At 36.7% G+C, this 20,687-nt stretch overlaps 1 protein-coding gene across 1 annotated transcript in view; it reads right to left on the bottom strand.

Moving 5' to 3' along the window:
* LRP1B (LDL receptor related protein 1B) overlaps nucleotides 1–20,687 on the bottom strand; it is a 631,173-nt gene that overhangs the window by 217,185 nt on the left and 393,301 nt on the right. The window contains exons 8-11 of the mRNA XM_071746448.1: nucleotides 7,323–7,545; nucleotides 4,382–4,553; nucleotides 2,432–2,575; nucleotides 819–1,055 (exon numbers count right to left, since the gene is read on the bottom strand). Coding sequence (XP_071602549.1) covers nucleotides 819–1,055; nucleotides 2,432–2,575; nucleotides 4,382–4,553; nucleotides 7,323–7,545 — 776 coding nt within the window. The remainder of the gene's footprint in view (nucleotides 1–818; nucleotides 1,056–2,431; nucleotides 2,576–4,381; nucleotides 4,554–7,322; nucleotides 7,546–20,687) is intronic.

Here is a 20,687-nt window from a genome sequence, read left to right as displayed (position 1 = left end):
TGTCCTTCCTATAGTGAGGATCCCTGCACTGAACATAGGATTCCAGGGAAGGCCTCACCACTGCCAAGTGCAGGGGACAATCCCTTCCCTTCTCCAGCTGGCCACACTATTTCTAACACAAGCCAGGATGCTCTTGGCCTTTTTGGCCACCTGGGCACACATGCTGGCTCACATTCATCTGGCTCTAGACTAAGACCCCCCTGGTCCTCTTCCTCTGAGCAGCTTCCCAGCCTCTCTTTCCCAAGCCTGTAGCATTTCATGGGGTTTTTGTGACCCAAGTGCAGGACCTGGCACTTGGCCTTGTTAAATCTCCCACAACTGGCCTCAGCCCATCCTTCCAACCTGTCTAGGTCCCTCTGGATAGGAGGTTTCCCACCCTCAGGATTCCCTCCTAGTTTATTGTCAACTACTTGAATAAGCTCCAGAATCCACATTGTGACACAGGCTGGAGTGAAGAAGTCTCAGAGTCCACAAGGATATGGGATGGCTCAGTGAATAATTATAAAGCGTTACATTATGGGTTCATTGTATATAACTAGGGAAAGAATGCAGTGGAGGTGTAGGAATTACTGGTGGGTATAAGGTTGAATGGACAAAGTAAAAACTCACAACAAAGCAGCTTAACCAAACATTTTGGCACTCAGAAAAAATAAAAAGGAAGTTATAAAATAAGAAATATCTCCAACTCTGTTCAAGGTCTAAGTTTGGGTCTGTTCTCCACAGGAGATTTAGATAAAGGTTTAAATGATCTGTAAATGTCAGTTCAGTTTCTCCCTAGTGAAATTCTCACACTGTCACTACCAATTGGCATCACCTACCATCTTTGAGGATTGTTTCTCTCTCTGTGCCATCAATTTTCTGTCGTCCAATTAGGAAACTGGTAGTGTCAGCAAAGTAAATGTAGTTGGTTTCAGCATGGAAATCCAAAGCACGAGGGTTGACCAGGTTTTCTATAGGGATCATGTACTCATCAGATACTTTGGTATTCAGATCCATTCCACGTATTATTCCTGGGCGTCCCTTCCCATAAAAAAGAAACAATTCATTCTTTGGTCCTGCAAAAGAAAGATTACAAACATAAACAACTGATGCTGCCTAATCTTCTTTACAGTGCATAATGCCACTTTTTAATTAACTGGTACAATTAGTGGGGGAGCAGAAATGTTAGTCAGTACTAAAAATTAAACTTTCATATATTCCAAAGGTATCCGAGCTCAAGAAATCAAGCCAATTATATTACCTTAATTACAATACAAATTACTTCAGTGAGCTGCTTACATCTAATTATTGTTTTCCCATAAAAATTCACATAGAAAAGCACTGGTAGATCACAGAATAACTTTGTATCTACTGTGAAATGGGCATATATATATTTTTGTAGACATTTAATTTTACAATTCATGAGAATCTATCAGGGTAATGCAGACCCTGAGTAAAGTAATCATTAACTTTAACAGGACCATAAACTCCAGTAAATACAAAACAGCAATTTTGTCAGAAACAAATAAGACAAAAGATGACAGTATATTTCTTTCCAATGGAGAGGGATACAACAAAAAAGCTTTTTTTTTTCATACTGAGATACATAGACACCAATATATCCTATTCCTGAGGATCTGCACAATTTAATCAAGTGGGTTGATTACAAATAACTGAAGCTTAGTAATGTGATTTTTTTTTCTTGAAGATACTCATAAATATCCCCTTAGTACTATCAATATCCATCTTAAAATTCCTCTTAAGGTTTTTTCTGTAGAAAGTGTTAGTGAAAATCATAGAAGGTTGGTCTGAGGTCAAATAAAACCATCTACCAGCATTCAAAGTACCTAATTGCATGCTTTTCATCTGAAATAATTCAATGCATTTTGACAGAAAAAAACCAGACAAAAACAGGTGTTTCCAAAACTTCCTGGACTGTCCTGTTGGCTGTAGGTGACCAACAGATGTTGTTCCTAATATTAGGTATATATTATAAAATTTTAGGTACTACCATAGTTACAGAAATCAAACTTGCTTTCACACACCAAAAAAGCAACCAAACAAAAAACTTGGTCAACTTATTCACAGGAATGAATGTGAGTTACACAAGTTGATTGCATGGGTACAAATTAGATGTGATAAACTATTTAAAAGCATTTCTGTATCTATGCACTGAGAGAATGATAGTATATAAAAAAAAAAGAGTAAGAGAGATGAACTGAAAACCTTTGATGATTTTTAGAACACTTTAAACAGCATCCCAGCTTTGATTTGACACTTGTATGAACTAAGCCAAATCAAATCATTTTAAGGGAATGAAAGGAATACACGAACAAAGCATCAGGTACATGTGGCAACCAATTTTATCCCAAACCAGCCCCAGGTGTTCCGTGTTGCTATTGATAAGCAGAAATATACTTTTAAATATCAGTGACTGATTTAAATAACATACTTTTGCATGACCTGCCATCACTCCCCAGGATGAAGCCAGTCCTGCAGCGACAGGTCCGTGCTTTGTAGTTGCTGCTGAGCAGACAGATGTGTGAACATCCCCCTGGCATCCCATATGGATCCACCTCACACGCATGGCTTCTGACTAAAGCCAGGATAAAAAAAAAACCAGCAAGGTTGAAATCCATTTAAAGCAAGGTAATTATATACATCAGCATGTGGAAAGTTTAGACAGGAGGAAAAAAGGGAATTTGTGTCACTACAAATATTTCTCCAGCAAATAACTGAGACAGGAGGTGTTATTTTAAGGTGATGCCTGAACTGGGCAAGCAATCCAAAGGGCCATCCTGTGCCTATCAAGCCATCCCCATTGCTTTATGTAGTCAGCCCTTTTTGAATAGGCTTCTACATGAAGTTTGCCAGGCAGCAACGCCCTGGAGCAGCTGACACTTTTCCCCTTGGCTGTTTGCTGCTTTGGTTTATTTAATTGGTTGGATGGGTTTTTTGGGAACAGGAAGCTTTATATTAATTGAACTCCATCAGAAAACTCCCTTCTACCTGTGCAGAAGCAAGAAGAACAGAACAAGCCTTGCAATGTTTTTCCACGTTTTTACAGTTGGAACATGTATCCAGCTAAACAATCAAAATAACACCTTTTGTTGATTCCATATTTTCAAATGCACAGTTCCAAATGAGATTACTAACATATCAAACAAATTTTTTTAAAACTTTTTAAGGTAAATACAATGAGCAAACAAAATCTACCTTTCTATCCTACACTTCCTAAGCTGGACTACATTAGGCCAACAGTATTTTAGTTCAAAAATGTTTTTATCTTCTTTTTCATTTTGGTCAAGCTTTCTAGGTTTTGCTCCTTTATTAAAAAAAAAAAAAAAAAAAAAAAAAAAAAAAATTAAAAAAGGTAAACAAATGGCCAATATTGTTAAATGCATAGAGAAACTCTACGAAGTGAAGAAGCCTTTACAGTGAATCCTGACAAGAAACACACACGTCCATTCAAAGAAAAGAAGTAGCAGAGCGAAGAACAAGAGGCAAGGGGAACAGAGTAATCACAGAATGTAATAAAAGCTTCCACTGTGCTCATGTCTCTCTTCTGCTCAACCTGAGTCCCTCAGGGGTACATGAGCAAGGACTCTGCAGCCTCCTTCAGACACTGCCATCTACAAATCAGTGCCCTCAGCTCTAGGGTAAAAATTACTTCACCCAATCTACATCAATTTAGAGTCTGTTCCCACTTGAGGAACTTCTCTCAAAGCAGTCAGTCTGTCTAATAACTTTGATGCTGATCACCAGAATTGATGAGTTAGCTTTTCTGTCCCAGCAGTTGTGTGATGATTTATTGCTGTATCAGTCACATCAAAAAATTCTCACAAAGTATGGGGGTAAACATTTTGGACCTTGCTATCTTAACAGAAAGTTCTGTTCTGGATACAGAAAGCATGTGATCAGAGCCAGGATTAGAGTCATATAGGACCATGGGCCTCAGAAACTGCTACTTTTGCAGAAATTCTGATATTGTAGGAAGCTTTCCAGTATAGACAAAAATGAATATTTCTTTTCACAACAGGTAAATATGGTTTTTATAAAAACCAAGGAAAACTTAACAGCAATTTATCTCAGGTTAGCTGCCCACATCTCCAGGCTTTTTTGGCAACCTCTAAGATAGGATGGGGGTTTTCTTTTGAAGATGTTAACTTCTGAAAGCACTGATTTTATGGAGGCAGAAAGTTTGCTGAGCAGGGCTCCTTGGGGGTTCTCCAAGCTCTGGGAGAGAGTTGTGTTAAGACCTGAGAGATGCACAGAAATTGGACACATGAAGCAACAAAAAGTCACTGCACCTCCTGTTGCACTTTCTGGAAGAAATTTTTTAACCTCAAATGGACCTAATATCTCGTTTCAGGTTTCCTAGAATGAGGAATGTTGATCTTACCTGTTGTTTGAGTTCTTTTCTGGTACACATGGATCTCTCTAGCATTGTCATGTCTAGCAAGAGATTGAACATCGCTGCTATTGTATCTGTTTATTCGTAAAATGCTGTGGTTGTCTGAATTAACTGTATATAAATAGCTTTCAAATACTGCCAGACCACGAAGATGCCTAATCTGGAAAAGAAAGAGAAAAAAAAAATATTATCTTCACTGAATTTTTCTGGGATATCCACAAAACTTTACTGTGAAATATACATGGTAAACAGTAGAAAAGGATTTCTGAATATGTCAATAAATATTTGTAAATAATGAAAAAAATGCACTACAAGTACATTCTTGTAGTCTGAAATTCATAATTAGAAAAGCTTTGTACAAAAAAGGCAGAAAACTGAAAATCTTAGCAATCCAACTTAATTTATCTGCTGAACTTCCAAGTCTCTGCCTTTTAAATTAGATCTCCTGCACACTTCATTAAGCCTGACAGCTTATATTAGCATTAACTAATATTAATTAATAACTATGATTAAATAAGATTAACTAGCATTAGCTAATAAATATCATAAACATACAACAGCTTATAGGTTGGGCTTTTTTATTGTTATGATCAAAACAAGACAAATAATTCAAGATAAATGCAGTGAATATTTTCTTAAGTAAATATACAAACAAATAAAGAAATAGCTTCAGCTATGCTTGTGTTCCTTTTATGTTGGTTTTTTTTTAAATCTGATTGTGGTCAGACAGTACCGCTTGTTTCTCAAAAGCAAATTCCAAAATGTGATGTGTCTTGGAAATTTGATTAAAAATTAGTTAGCCAGTCACAGCTCAAACATGTAGTGTTCCATAATCCAGCAGTTGTGCTGATTTACAGATTGAGAAAATAAAAAATATCTCATTGGCAATATTAAAAGCTTAACAAATAAAGAGAATTTGTTGGCTGGTGTTCAGATATTCAGAGGCTGAATCTCTTATGACTTAAATCAATAAATTGTTCACCACAAAGTATTTACTTAGCTCATTTACTTACAAATTCAGACGTGCATCTCTTACAGAAAAACCCAGACAAGAAAACCCTCTTGTGCATAAAATATTTCAAGCCTTAGAAATTACCCTCCCAGATAGAAAAAAAAAAAAAAAATTGGAAGTGTTTGACATTCTAACCAAAACCAATTTGGGAAGTGTCATTTGGAAAAGTGTCTCTTTTGATATGCTTGTACTTACGCAACAAACTTCAATCCCTAAAATTTCTTGAGAATAATTGAATAATTTTCTGGTCTGCTGTTCCCTTGGACTAATGAGGAGTAACTTGAAATAACTAAAGTAATTCTAAATTCTGGCAAATGCAGGCAGAGGATGTGGTGAAATCACTACTTTTTCATTTGAAAGGAAAAAACACCAACATGTTTTGGTTTTTCATAGAATCATAGAATAGCAGGGGTTGGAAGGGACCTCTGGAGATCAGAGTCCATCCCTCCTGCCAAAGCAGGGGTCAAATCAAAGGCCAAATTTTAAAATATCCTTCACCTGTGATGGAAAAAGGCATCCCTCTCCCTCCTTAGCTAGTTTATAGAACAAAGAATCCCTCTGAATTGATAAAAAATCCTCTTTTGCATCTGTGCATCAGAAAGATGAGAAAGACCAAGCACCTCTCCTGTGACAGCAGCACAACTCAGTTACAGCCACTAAAGGAACTTGAATTGGTTTTGGATATGGTATTCCTTTTTTTTTTTTAAAGTATCTGTTCCAAAAAGGAAGGACAAGGAAGGACAAGGAAGAAAAGGAAGGAAAGGAAGAAAAGGAAGAAAAGGAAGGAAAGGAAGAAAAGGAAGAAAAGGAAGAAAAGGAAGAAAAGGAAGAAAAGGAAGAAAAGGAAGAAAAGGAAGAAAAGGAAGAAAAGGAAGAAAAGGAAGAAAAGGAAGAAAAGGAAGAAAAGGAAGAAAAGGAAGAAAAGGAAGAAAAGGAAGAAAAGGAAGAAAAGGAAGAAAAGGAAGAAAAGGAAAGGTACCAATACTCCAGAATTGGCTAAAGACTGGAAGTCAGAGAAGTCAGAGAGATTCAGTAAAAAAAACAGGAAGGCATTTGCTATTTAGCCAGGTGATCTAGACTGGTTTTTGTCATATTTTCTGCCTGTTTTAAAAGGGTAGGTACACTAAGCAGCTGTCTCTTTGTAAACATTGATCACCTGGAAGCAAGCAAAGAATGACAACAGAGCAGGTAAAATGTGCATTCTGTCTGCAAATTTTTACACACTCTGTTTAACCTCAGACAGCAGTAGATGAAAACATGGTACCCATGGCAGCTCTGGGAGCCCAAGTAGCAACCAGGAACAGCTTGGTCTTTCCTAATTTGCCCTCGATTGTCCCAACACTCACATCTGCCAGGGAACTCTCCCTTTCCGTGCCACCTACTACCTAGCTCCTCAAGCTGAAGCAATATTCCCAGATTGATGTGCTCCTGCTCAAAGACTCACACAGTCTCAGCATTGGTATTTATGATGCCAAACATCTGGATCAACTGGAAAAAGCATTATTACCATCACTAAAATATGATTTAAAAGCATCCAAATTGGTCTGAACAGGGGAATAGATTCGCTATTCTGATATTTTTTTTTTCCATTCTTGTTTCTGAGTCTTTCCTCCTGGAACCGGCAAGGACATCTTCTTGTCATTAACAATTTATTCCCTAGTATCTTTTCATTGCCCCATGTTTTCCCTCCTGAAGGGACTTACATGGTGCATTGTTAATGAGGCACTGGATTCCAGCTTGTCCATAGGCTGCAAAACAAACTGGAGTGCAAATGAAACAAAGCACACAGGTGGATTTTTTTAACCTCTAACACATTCCGATTAAAAGAGACAATCAGCTGAAATTTCTGTAACTTTAAGCATTATGTACATTCATTTATTGATATTACATTTTACTGATTGGCAAATTAATACCTACTTGTCTGCCTTTAATTATTGTGTGCCTCTTTCTCCCTTGGTAGTCGACAACTTCCACGCTATCCAGGTAGATGTCAACCCAGTACACGTATTTATTGACAAGGTCTAGTGCAAGAGCAGTAGGTTGTTCAACTTTAGAGTCTACTATCCACGTCCTGTTCATTCCATCCATGTCACATCTCTCAACCTTGGCAGCATTCCCATAGTCTGTAAAGAAAAGCTTTCTGTTGAAAGAAAATAAGATGTTGTAAGTTTTGAAGGGGGTGAGCAGCAAGCAGAGCTCCTGATGGCTCTGTGCAAAGTGTGGTTTTGGTCTTCATCTTTTCAGGGGGTTCATCATCCAGAACACATATAGATCATCATGTCATGACCAAGAAAACTCACCACATCTTCTAGCAAATTCATGATTGCAGACAATTTTCTTTCAAATGAAATGCACAGAAATCCACTTTCTTACACAACAGATACACCAGGTAATAATTGGCTTTTGAAATGGATGGGATTTATAAGCAGAGATACTAGCTTACAATCTTAAGTATCTTTTGAACCATTATTTATAAAAAATGGCAAGACAGTTACAAATACCAGAATAGCAAACCCACAAACCACTTGCATAGTTTGGGGAATAATTAATTACCTGTAAGGTATAACAAAACACAGTGATCCACACTGCCAGGTTTGCAAAAATATATCTGTAGTGCATTTGTATCCAGCCTTGGAGGGCTGTTCAGGCTTTAAAATGTTTCCAAAAATCCAGTGAGCCATTCCACCCAAGAATAAAGGCAAACTACCAAGGATTTGCTACTACAATTTCCCAACCTGATACTTGATGAGCATTCAGTGGGTTTAATACACATAAATCAATTTTGATTAACCTGAGAATATTTTCAGAATATTTCTGAGACTAAATTACAGTTACAAGTTGAAGAGCACCTTGCCATGACTTTAACATGCTATCATCTGATTCCAGACTGAATGTTAACCAGGATTTTAATCTCAGGATTTCATTTTCCAAATAAAGTGAATTATCTCCTAATTATTACCATTAATGAGAATAGCATTGTTGCAACAGGAGAGAAACCTGGAGATATCTTTATGCTGAATAATAATAACTTATAGCCTTGTAAACTCCCACAGAAATTCAACATTATAGTACATTTTAGGCTGGGAATATTTTGTTAAATAGCCAAGTGAGACCCATATCCTTTATTATTGCCATCTCCAAACAAAAAAGAATATTATTTTAAATGTAGTAGAGTTTTTCATGTGCAAAATACATAAATTAATCACTGAGAGTATTCAGGACAGTAGAATTATTTACCAGCAGCTGTCAAGTGTCAAAATGAATTGATCACAGAATCATAAAATAAGGCTTGAGGAGAATTTGAAAGGTCATGTAGTCCATCATCAGGCCATAAGGCAGAACAAACTTTACCTATAACATCCCTGAGGAACAGTTCCATTCCTGACAGGGATTTCCATTTATCAAAAGAATTTTTAATTCCAGTCTTGTCCTTCATTTTAATTCTGTATCCTAGCTTTACTTTAAGAAACACAGACTCAACATTCAGGTCCAGATAAATCACAATGAGCACGCTACAGATGATGCACAAAGTTATTAAGCAAATGTTTAATTTGGAACAAAACCAGCCAAAAACCTGTGTGTATATACTTATATATACATGTATTTCATCAGAAATAATAAGGCCAGCACAGACTTAAAATAAGTTGTTACAACATTACATGTTCCCTAGTCTACAGTCTGTAACTCTCTGTACTACTTTACTTTTACAACCATATTCTCGTTTTAGATCCAAGAAATAATTTTATTATCAATTCAATAACAGACACAGGAAAGAGTATCTAATTTCAGAGGCTTCTCCAGTTTTGGAGCACTGGTGGTCATTTGTTTGTGCTAAGGACGCTAAGCAGGGCTTTGTGTAAATGGTACATTTCTCCTTTTAAAACTACTCTTCTCCTGGTGACTGACAATATTAAAACTTTATCTTTTAATGTAGAGGCAAACAACAGAGCAAGAAAGAAATTGCCTAAGTGCTGCTGTATGATCAAAGCATACTGAAAATTAAATTAAGGAAATTAAATGCTTTACCATGTAATCTTGAAATGCAATTCTGAATTAAAGTCTAATGCAGAGTTTTAGAATGAGGTTTAAATCAGAATTGCATTTATAACACATGAACTGACCCACAATTACACTATTTCTTTTGCCTTAGGAGTTGGAGGATACATTGGGTTAGTATTTATTTCAGCTCAAGAATTATTTTCCTGCTGACAGATGGTGCTGGACTTGCCTATCTGTTTTCAGCAAAGGGTGGGAAGATCTTTTACCAGTTCTCAGAGGGTTTTCATAAGGAGGTGACTACCAACAAGGAGGCTAATTGATGGTCCTACAAAACAGTAATTATTCTGCCACTGAATTTAATTTTATTAAGACATATTATCTTTTGAGAACTACAGACTTCTTCATGCATAGAAATTCTGAATATTCTCATAGCTCTTCAAAAATGTCCAATTCCTGTGTTCTGCCCATTCTTAACCAAGAGTAAAAAGGGGCATCTTACCAAGTCCAGGTTCTTGCAGGCATCCTATACCACTCTTTTCTTTCAGACTTCTCAAACTCATAAAAGTATTCAAGGGTTTTTTCTTGTTTTTCCCAAAATATTTTCCAAGCAGAAGCTCTCCCAGAATGTTTTTCTTGTTGTTCCAACAGTTAGAAACCTACATCTAATAAGTAATGATGATATTTTGAAGGCTAAATTATACCCACTGATTTCTGCATCACGCTTAGTTGTCTTTCACAGTTCTTTTCACCTGCCTTCCCCCTATTTCTAGACAGCAATTTTTTTCACTCCCTACCTAGAGATAAGCAAAGAGTCAATCTTTCTCATCTCTCACAAGACAGCCATTTCATGTTGCCTTTCTGTGCAGTTATTTCAATTTTTAGGTCATGTTATTGAACAAGCACGGTCAGCACGGGATGCGTTGTTCCAGAGAGGAGTTCTCTGGTGTCAGTCCCATGGCTCTGTAACTTCCCTGCCATCAGCTGGAGATTCAACCATCACTGGATGACATTTGCTATTTTCACAGCTCTACTGCACTGCTGAGTTTCAGTCATTCCATCAGCAGCTATTACATCGATCCTCCTCCCTCTGCTGAGTCCCCAGGGTTCAGCCTATGAAACCCAACCCACTCCAACATAACTTAAAAAGTTATGGCTTGAGTTGTTCCAACAAGACTTTGATTTCAACTAGGAAAACACAGGGAATACACCCTCCACAACAAAATCTCTATAAATCTGTAAAACCATCCTCAACTGACAAACCCACCTGCCTACAAATAACAATAAATTCATGTTACCAAATAAAACTAATTCCAGAGGAGAAGAACCCTGGCACAAAACAAAAGTGGCAGTGAACTACCCAGACCCTCTCCTCATACCAGTGGTCACAAATTCATCTTGCCTTCATAATCAGGCCCCAAAAACACAAAAAGAGGGCCTCAAAAGACTTGTTCTCCTTTCCTGACAAAGACAACCTCTCCTCCACAGAAGCTTTTTCACAGATCTAGACAGTTGCTGCCTTAGTTCACCTGCCCACATTACCTGTCTTCCTTAGCACCACTGATTTTTCTCAGCAAGTTCTCTCTTTTCCAAGCTTTCAGTCACCACATTTAGCATCCACCTATTTAATTAGATGAGAAAGAAATAAGTTTTCTTTGTAGAGCTACATTTGGGCATTTAAATGACTGAAAACTGAAATTCTGATGCACCTAGAAAGCCGAATACTGTACAACACAATAAAGACATTCAGGTATCAAAATTTCATTATGTAATTTTCATTTTTTTTCCTAATATGTACAACATTGCTTCACAGTTGATTGTATTCATGTGTCATTATTATTATTATTATTATTATTATCCTTTATTTCTGTCCTCAGCCTCTCATTACTCTTTGTAATAGGAAAGTGGTAGACTTGTCACTATGTCCAGAAGCTTGCCTATTCAGCCACCAGATGCTAAACTTTTACCTGTCTAACAAGCCAGCTTTTTCCCACTTCTAATTGTTCCTTTAATTCCCAGGCTGGGTTTTAAACCTCCTTCTTTGGATCTATGGAAGAACATCATATTCTTGCACAACACCACCAATCCCAAAATGCCCAAACAGGACAGAGGTGTAGATATCCCATGACACATCTGACAGTATGGTGTTGTGCAAAAGAGCAAATGGAAGAGTGGAAGCTAATGAACTTAATAATAGTACACCTTATAGGATGGTCCAAGAATATTTTTCCTCCTATTAGCTTTAAAGTTGAAATCAAGGTTCAGCAATTTTCTTTTCCATCTGCATCTAAAGCAATCTGCCACACTCAGATTTAGCCCATTTTTAGTAGTAAATAGGCTGTGGGCCTTCGTGTACCAGGCAAATCTTAGGTACACAAAGAGTGCTACTTCCTAACACAACTATATTTAAAGCAATCACCAAGTTTGAGGCAAAGAATTTTTCCTGAAGGCAGAAAGGCAAAAGCTTCAGGATCCGGACATTTGAGTACTCCCTTCTTTCTAGCAAAACACATCATGTATCACCATGAGGATAACTTCACCCAGCAAATCAATGTTATTTTGGGAGGATTAGAAACCAGCAGGCTCTCCAGCAACATGTCTTAGCCTTTTAAACTGGTTTTGGAAGGAAATATTGGCTGGATGACTTTTGTGCTCCAGAGGAATGAAATTCTATGAAAGCTCCTCCGTGATTTCTGCAACAGGAGGACTTAGAGTCCAAATGTTCCCAGCAGTTTTGAATCCTAGCAATGAGTGCAAAAGAGTAAAATAATAAGGGTTTCTTCTCACAGAGAGCTGCAGATTTACTGCCATGCAGGAAACAGCACAGAGCTGCAGATAAAAGCAAAACCCAGTTAGAAAACTCAGCCTCATCCCACAGAGCTGAGCTCCAATCACTGCTTGTTGCACAAGAGAACAGAGGGAAAAATCACCAAAAGCTGAACTCAGATGCCTTAGGGGGGACATCTGTAATGAAATATCTCTCTCTTTACACGGAAATAATCACTTCAAACAAAAGTTTGCTTGTTTGCAGGAACCAAGGATGGTGGTCTGACCCGCAAACTGGGTAAATAGCTGTGAATTTGGGGACGGATTGAAAAAAAGAGAAAGTCTGGTTCACTGCCAAAGTAGCTAAATATTGTCATAATCTGTTATCTTACTGAACACAGCAGCACAACACAGGGGAGGAGAGAAAAATCCTGCAACTACTTCCCTTGGGTCTTTGTTTTTTTTTTCTTCCTAAAACTGCCCATCTATAGAAACAAACCCAGTATAAAACCAATTGGGTTTGCCACCAGCAGGCCCCCCACCCCAGTATAATTTCCTTAGACACAAAAAGACGTTTTCAGAGAAATAAACAGTGAATTAATACAGTAATTCAGGACTGTGATTTGCTATAGTGTTACAACTATGCCCTACTATTGGTTTTGCTCATCAAACCAAAATCCTGCATAGAATTTTTCAAGTTGAATCTTTTCCACCTTTTGAGGGGATTAAAGCCTTTGTTTTCTTTTATCTTAAGAACAGCAACCAAATATACAGAAAATGAAGGCATAATGACCTTTAAAAAGTTTTGTCCTCTTCTTTTCCAACCAAATAAGCTTTCTCTCAAGGGAGGGAAGTGCAAATGGTCTTCAGTGCACCCATCTACCTCTCCAAGTGCAGCAGGAATAAAACATGATAATAAGATGAACAGATAACTTTCCACCCTATAATATCTTTTCACAGCTTCAATTTTCTCTCACAAGCTGTGCTACTTCACAGCAGAGTAAATGTGTAGCAACCCCATACTCTTTCTTGCTTCCCTTATGAACAGGTGGGAGTTTCTGTACATGCAAAACAAATGCATGCCTGGAATATAATAAAGACAAACACCCTGAAAAAAAAATTCAATTAATAGGTTTTCCTTTTTTTCATAAAAATGAAAAGAAAATTTGTCTTGCATTCATTCTCATCATAATAAAATCAGGGGTTTTCTCCCCATCTACAATAAGATTACAGATATTCAACGTGCTCCTGAAAAACTGCATCCCTTAGCAAATATCAGATTTATACTTACTCTTTCTGCCAAATACAATTTAATATCCTCTCATTAAAGTCATGTAATTATCTTAAGTAATTTTGTGTAGCAAAAGTGCATTTTCACTGTATTTCTCCTTTTTTATGGACAAAATTATACTTACTGAATTTTGAAAATTCACTCCAACTATAAACTTATAGGAAGTGAGTGAAATTTTATATTAATAAATCTAGTTAAACTTTTGATAACTGATATTTTTCAATTAAAAGACACACTGCAGACATGTACTTATGGATGCATTAAAGGCCGTGAACATTAATATTCCATTTATCCAGTTATTGTAATATTGTCATCTGAAAAGGTATGGATTAAACTTTAAATCCGATGCAGAAATCTGGAAATGGAGTCTGGAAGCAAAGAATGACGAAACTTTGACTACTCCCAGTTTGTCACAAACCTGTTGCATCAAATTCCTCTGTTCATCCACTGAAAAAATTCATTTTTTAAAAATGTACATGTTATGTTTTGTTGTGGTTTTTTTTTTTTTAACATTATCACAAGCAGACTTTTAAGATAACAATCAAACAGTACCAATAAGTCTTTTAAACATAATATCTAAAAGACTAAAACTGTTTCACACAATAATTTCTATGTATTTATAAAATGAGTGCTTACATCCAAGTTGTGCAAAAGTTGTGCAAAGTTAAAGACACTGAAATCTGTAACTCTGGGGCTGGGGAGCAAAGTTCTTGGACTACTCTAAGTAATTATATCTCAGGATTAGATTGCAACTGCTGTATATTTTATCTGATACACAAGATGCAGTGAAAAACTTCTGCCACAGAAAATTAAAATTATTCTTTTCATTGGAAACTCAGGGTCTGACATAGATTATCCTTCAATGCATTTAGAGATACCTGCTTTTAATGTAACACTGTGCTGGGAATGCTTTTTGGAACAACAAAATGGTGCCATTTGACCACTTCTAATATTTACTTTAACTCAATTTCAGTAGAATATGCATATCCAAAGAATTTGTTCTTACAAAAATTTAATTAACGATGTACTGAGGCTCTTTCATAGGAAAAATAAACACAGTACTTTTCCTGAGGCTATTTAATTTTCACAATATATTGTTATATGCAGTCAGACTATTTCTTCCACTTAAACAACCTTTTTCTTTAGGTGAAGAGATTTTTTTAAAAAAATAACTATTTTTTTCCAATTTTTTTTTTTTTTATTTTGTGGTGGAAAAAAAATTAATTGTTCAGTACTTGGGGAAAGGGGAAAGAAAAAAAAAAAGAAAAAAAAAAGGAAAAAAAAAATAAAAAAGGAAAAAAGATCACAGAAAGTGTCTGACTTGCAGCCTGGGGAATCACAGGCAAAGAGGAAACTTATTGGGAGTTTGATAGGTTTAACTTTGATCCTAGTTCAGCCATGGAGCAAATCAGGACAGCACCAGCAGTAACTTCTTTTTAAAATCTACTAGAAGGCACAGGAGGCTATTATTTCCAAACACAATCCCACTTTCCAGTGGCTTTTCTCTCCAAGCATTTGACAGAGAGGCTCTTGCTACACAGTTTGAGAAACAATATATGGATTGGCACTATGAAACATTAAAAATGCACCCAGTTTGTCAGAGATTTAAAATCATGTTTTCTACGTCCCCTGCAGCTATCACAACGCAGATATCTGCTTTAAACTAAGAATGCCTTGTCTTCACATTTATGATTTTTATACAAACTTTTTCTATATAAGAAGAATGAAAAAGGTAGTGGTTTTGCTATGTTAATTTAAATTTATTATTAAAGTGAAAAATAAATTATAACAGTTCTTCCGCTTTGGTATTTTATGACCTATACCAGATTAAATGTCAGAAATAGCTGGCATTTGAGAACCTGTCTTATCCATCTTATGCAGAAAATGCTACAATAATCATAATTATATAAGATTACATTAAATTAACCAAAAATCCACAGTTTGCAAGCTTTAGGACTCTCAGGGCTCCCCCTTCCCAGGCAGCCCTGAAGAAAGGCAAGGATTTTATTTAAAGGTCCACAACTGAAATCCCCAAAGCTTCAGACCTCAGTTTTCAAAACTGATGATTTAAAGTCATGATCAATTAGCAGCCAACGATGGGGATTTCTTCTGCCCAACAAACTCACAGAAGAATATGTCAGTGTCTATTAAATGCAATGACATTTCTAACTCTGAAAATCAACAGTATCACACACCCCTGGAAGCTGACAGGTTTGCTAAGGGAGCTTCCACTGCATGCTTGTTTTATTCATGCTCCCATCCAAGCTTGTCCTTCTGCTCCAGGTACAACAAGTCACACCAAGGATGCTGTGCTGAGGGTCCTCAGCTCTTGGCTTAGATTTAAAACATTAAATTTTATATCAGAGACAGCAATGAAGATAATTTTGTATACAGATATAATTTATGCAGCAGAAAGTGGTATTTTTGTCAAGTTAGTTACACAATTTCTATTGTAAAAATGTATATACAATTTAAACAATATATTTTAAAGCAATCTTCACACCTGCTATTAATTTCACATAGTCTGAAGTGAAGCAAATACATTTCCTTTTGGGTCTACACATGGAAACTCTGCCAAGACACTGAATCCTTCAGCTAGTTTAAATCACGTATTTGGCTACTTAGCACATTGCAGAAAAGAAAATAGCCAGCCTGCATTTGACAGCAGCAGACAGAGCTGAACTTCATTTCACCACACAGCTTTCCTCTAGCATAAAGTAGTAAACTTTGCAGGTTAGGGAATTACTCCAATGTAATTGATAATTCCAGCTGTGAACAGCAATGAGGAGGCACTTGGGGCTCAGCAAGAAAAAAAAAATCTACTCAAACTCTAACAGCTGTTCAAAAAGAAATAAAACCAAGGCTCCCATCCAACAATGCCATGTTCATGATTAGAATTCTCATTTCTTCAATGGTTTTTGCAAGGTAATGAATTCGAGTATCATGACTTGCCCAGCATCCTGGGTTTCTGCTCAAGTATCTTCTGCTGGAGCGTTTTACTGGGACACTGCTGGTTAGCAGTGCATCTTTCTGCAGGTCTGCAAACCCAGATTCTCAGTACAGACTCCTAGCTGGAGCATTATTTAATGCCAGTAATAACTAAATTGTTTGATGCCATCTCTCACCTTGCCACTTGCCACAGCAAGTAAAGAAAGATAGGCAGTTCTGCTTCCCCATCAACTGCCAACTAAACCAGACCTTTTGTCCCTAAACTTGCACTCAAAAATTAAATGAAATGAATAAATAAATAAAAATTCAATCCCCCCAACAGAACCAAAAAAACCTAAAGTCTGGTCTGAAACAAAGTTCATAGACAATGAATTATCAGCACCACGTGTACCAAATCACAATATTTGAAATTAGACAGGAAGAATTCTATTTGCATTATTTTATTTCTCCTGAGATCAAAGACTGTTTACATCTCCATGATGTATCTTCTTAAGGAGTTATGAAAAAGAACTCAGGTCTGGTTTAGTAACAACAAAATTGGTTGTGTTCCACCACAGAGAAGACTCCAGTGTTTTCACTGTTGTTACTTGATTCTTGATCTCATAACCTTTAATTTGCAGAAGCCAGTCCTAATAGGAAGGCAGACTTATTCATAATAGTACTAATAATTAGTGCCTAATCACTGGAACTAATATGAAACAGCTAGAAAACTGACTGGTGTATATACACAGTCTGTGAAGCCAATGAATGGTGATTGGAAACAAACAAATAATCATGGGTTTCAATTTTGACTTCTAAAGGTTCCCATATCTAAGAGGCTGTTGAGGATCTGTGGCTTTACTTGTTACATTCCCACTGTGGCAGAGAAGTCATACAAATAATAATTATCAAAAAAAACAGCTATCCAAACCCAGCCAAGTATGCTGCTCTAGTCAGCAAATGTTTTCACCAACTTTTCCCCAAAGTTTTACTGAATGCGATGAAGAACCCAAGGACAAAAAAGCTTCTGTATGTGGTGGTATCTAATAATCAGCAGTTTTTGTAGAAATGTAACAGTCCATCAATGGAATCTGAGTATTTTGTAGCTCAAAGAGGTTTCAGTTGTGGTGGGTATCACACAAGGTGTACTCAGGCACAAATGGAAGGGCAGGATTACTGTTACTCTGATAATGTATGGCAAGAGATGTGATACGAAATAAAATATTTTGTGTTAAGGAATTTTACACACAGAGTCATCCCGTTCTCCAGTTTTGTACAGAGAGATAGGCAGGATAAATAGGAGCTCAAACACAGAGGCAGGAATGGGCCAAAGGGGTTCCAAGTGACATCACCAGAACTGGAAATCACTGCTTGTTGCAGCCACACCCCATGGGCCAACCAACCAGCCCCTCATTTCCTCCAGGTCATGTTTGTGCCTCTTGCACAGGAGAACGAGCACTTGCAGTACATCCATGGAGGAATATAAGCACATTTCTACATCTTTTTCTGTTCCATTGACACTATCATATGATCATGAACTTCAGGCATATCTCAGCACTTCATGCAGCTGCTTGGGATTTGCAGTGTTGTTGCTTCTCTTTTGTTCAGCCAAGCTGTGATAAGAGCTTATTTTTAAGATGTAATTTTTTCATCTGGAAGCTTTTTGATACTCTGAAATTCATGGCAATGGCTAAATACACCTCACATCTGAAAGCTGCATTTTTTTCTCATTAAGAACAACTTCATGGCCTGTAGCAGTGATCATAAAAAATATTTTTTTCCTGAGATTCTATAGTCTCACATACTTGGCTTTCAACAGCTTACATTCTTCTCTTTCCTGATAATTTTCCATGGAGATCAATTGACCTTTAATCAATCTGTTGAGTCCCATACTCAGAAAACTGGCATATTAATATTAGTTAGATGAAGTATATTCTAATAGAAGTGACCCTAGGCAAGGCTCAATCCCTAGAGACCCCTTACATGAATGGGACATATGGAGGGTACCACTTCTCACATGTTATGGGTATGATTTGGTAGACAAGGATCAGAATATTCAGGTTTCACTCAGGTATTTGTAGATATTAAGCTATGGTGTCTACTTTACTATTGGAAATTATAAAGGCTTCTAGTTCTGCAGAACTCTTATAATTTTATAGGAAACACATAAAACATTTCTTATCATGCATGTATATATTCATATATATTCATATATTAATACATACATATTTCATACACTCAGTTAATCAGCTAAAAAGCAATTTTCCCTCCAGACGAAAATAAAATCTGATTTTTCTTAGTACAATACTGATTAAGATTCAATATCTAGAAACCACAGGTGTAGAATCTGACAGTCAGCCTAATTTTGTTTTTTAAAAATATTTTTGTTGGAATTCATAGATGTTGAACAAATCACATTTGGACAATCAAATTGTATTCTAGGAATAGTTTCCCAGCTAAGAAATTATTACTGCTCATGACAAATAGATATTAACCTGCCTTACATCTTTTTGTGGCCCTTCCTACCTCCCATTCAAAACCATCTGTGACTCTTTCAATGAATTATTTAGAAGAGGCTGCACCTCTACTTTTAAATAGTCTTGAAATAGCCCATTTTAAATAGTCTTGACATATAGTGTTAAGAGTTGCTGCAAGATATATTTTGGTAAAATATTCTCAACCAAAATTATACAACTTATGATGTTAATAAATACATATAATGATTTTAAAGTATCAAAGGAAATTCATGGCTTTTACTCACAGAGTATTCATAGGCAATTTCTAAATTCATGCTCTCATCTTTCCTAAGGATTACAAACCTTACTCTTGGTCTTCTAAATTTTACTCAAGAAACTGGAAGAATTCATAATTAATGAATATGATTTGAGATCTTCTGGAAGCTGTTCTCTTGATTGCATGGCATATCTCAAATTTGGATGATCTGAAAGACGTCTGAAATTTTGCTTTTATTTGAATTAGTGAGTTGTGAACATAAGTAATGAATTAAAATCCACAGCCTTGTGTATTTTGGAGGGGGGCAGAGAGCTGATTATTTGTTTGCTTGCTTTACCAAATTAAGTCTATAGTCTACAAGCATAATTAACAGATATATTTCACGACTATTTTTGCTAGATTTATACATTATTCTATTTGCCATCAGAAAACTGGTACCTACTTTGCATTTTAATTGTAATTGCAGCTAATTTACTCTAATCAGACTGAGGTGAAGGGAGCACAGATTAACTTAAAGCTTTTCCCCCCACACTTTATGTTTCAACATAATTGTTGTGCTCTGAAATAAACTCAGTGACCAACCCTGCAATCCCCAGCGCCACTGAAACCACTCAGGGGGAAGAGAGCCTGGGTTGGGACATGCAAGACACTGCCTGCTGCAGAACAACAGAGATTTCCTTTCCAGCCTTATGAAGTGTTCCTGGTCTTTCCACTCTTTAGTACAAAAAAAAAAAAAAAAAAAAAAAAAGAAGAGTGATAAAAATACTATGTCATATTCCCTAAAGGTGCTCCTGTGTTCAGCACCAAGTGCAGAGATGGCAGCACAGCAGATCCCACTTAATCCCATGGCAATAGAAAGGATAAACCCTTGGCAATTAGATGTGCAGATGCCTTTGAAAATCCTGATTACTTTCTCCCCATGCCTAAACACCTCTGAAAGGCAGGATTCTCCCCTGGGAAGCCAGATCCAAGATAGAATTCACAACACAAGTTATGAACCTCAAGTCCCTGCAGAGCAACTAAAGGAGAGAGAAGCACTTGGAGCTAAGGTTCAAGCATCATGCAATCACAGTTCAAAACTGTACCCTTGCTGTTAGTTTGGGGTTTTTTGTTTTTTTTTTTCCTTTGTTTTGATTTTAATTAAACTAGTAAATGAGGCTGTGATATGTGCTGAACTCAATTAACTATGTCAGGCTGTGTTCAAAACATGCCTCTTTAAACTCTGCCACTCAGCATCCAGGCTGGAACATGAGCAGCTATTAACAGGTAATAAATTACCATCTCAGCATCATGCTATCAAATGTGTCTTGGAAAAGTGGCATTCATCTTACTATCTACATTACAGTTGTAAAATCTAAAGGACAGTTCAAAAGATAAGGAAAAATTAAACCAAAGCAAAGTGTACATAGCAGAGGGCAGGAAAATTATTAGTTACAATACACCTTAATTAGGATTTTTTGTTGAATGTTTTGTTAAGGAGTAATTTTGGCATCACATGAAGTTTTCTGTTAAAGGGCAGCATAGTGTAACAGACAGCCCACAGGATAGGTTAAAAATCTGTTGCTGGC

This window comes from Heliangelus exortis, chromosome 6 (genome assembly GCF_036169615.1).
Source record: "Heliangelus exortis chromosome 6, bHelExo1.hap1, whole genome shotgun sequence".
Lineage (NCBI taxonomy): Eukaryota > Metazoa > Chordata > Aves > Apodiformes > Trochilidae > Heliangelus > Heliangelus exortis.
The sequence above is the reverse complement of the archived record's forward strand: the minus strand, read 5'-3'. Positions and strand labels throughout refer to the sequence as shown.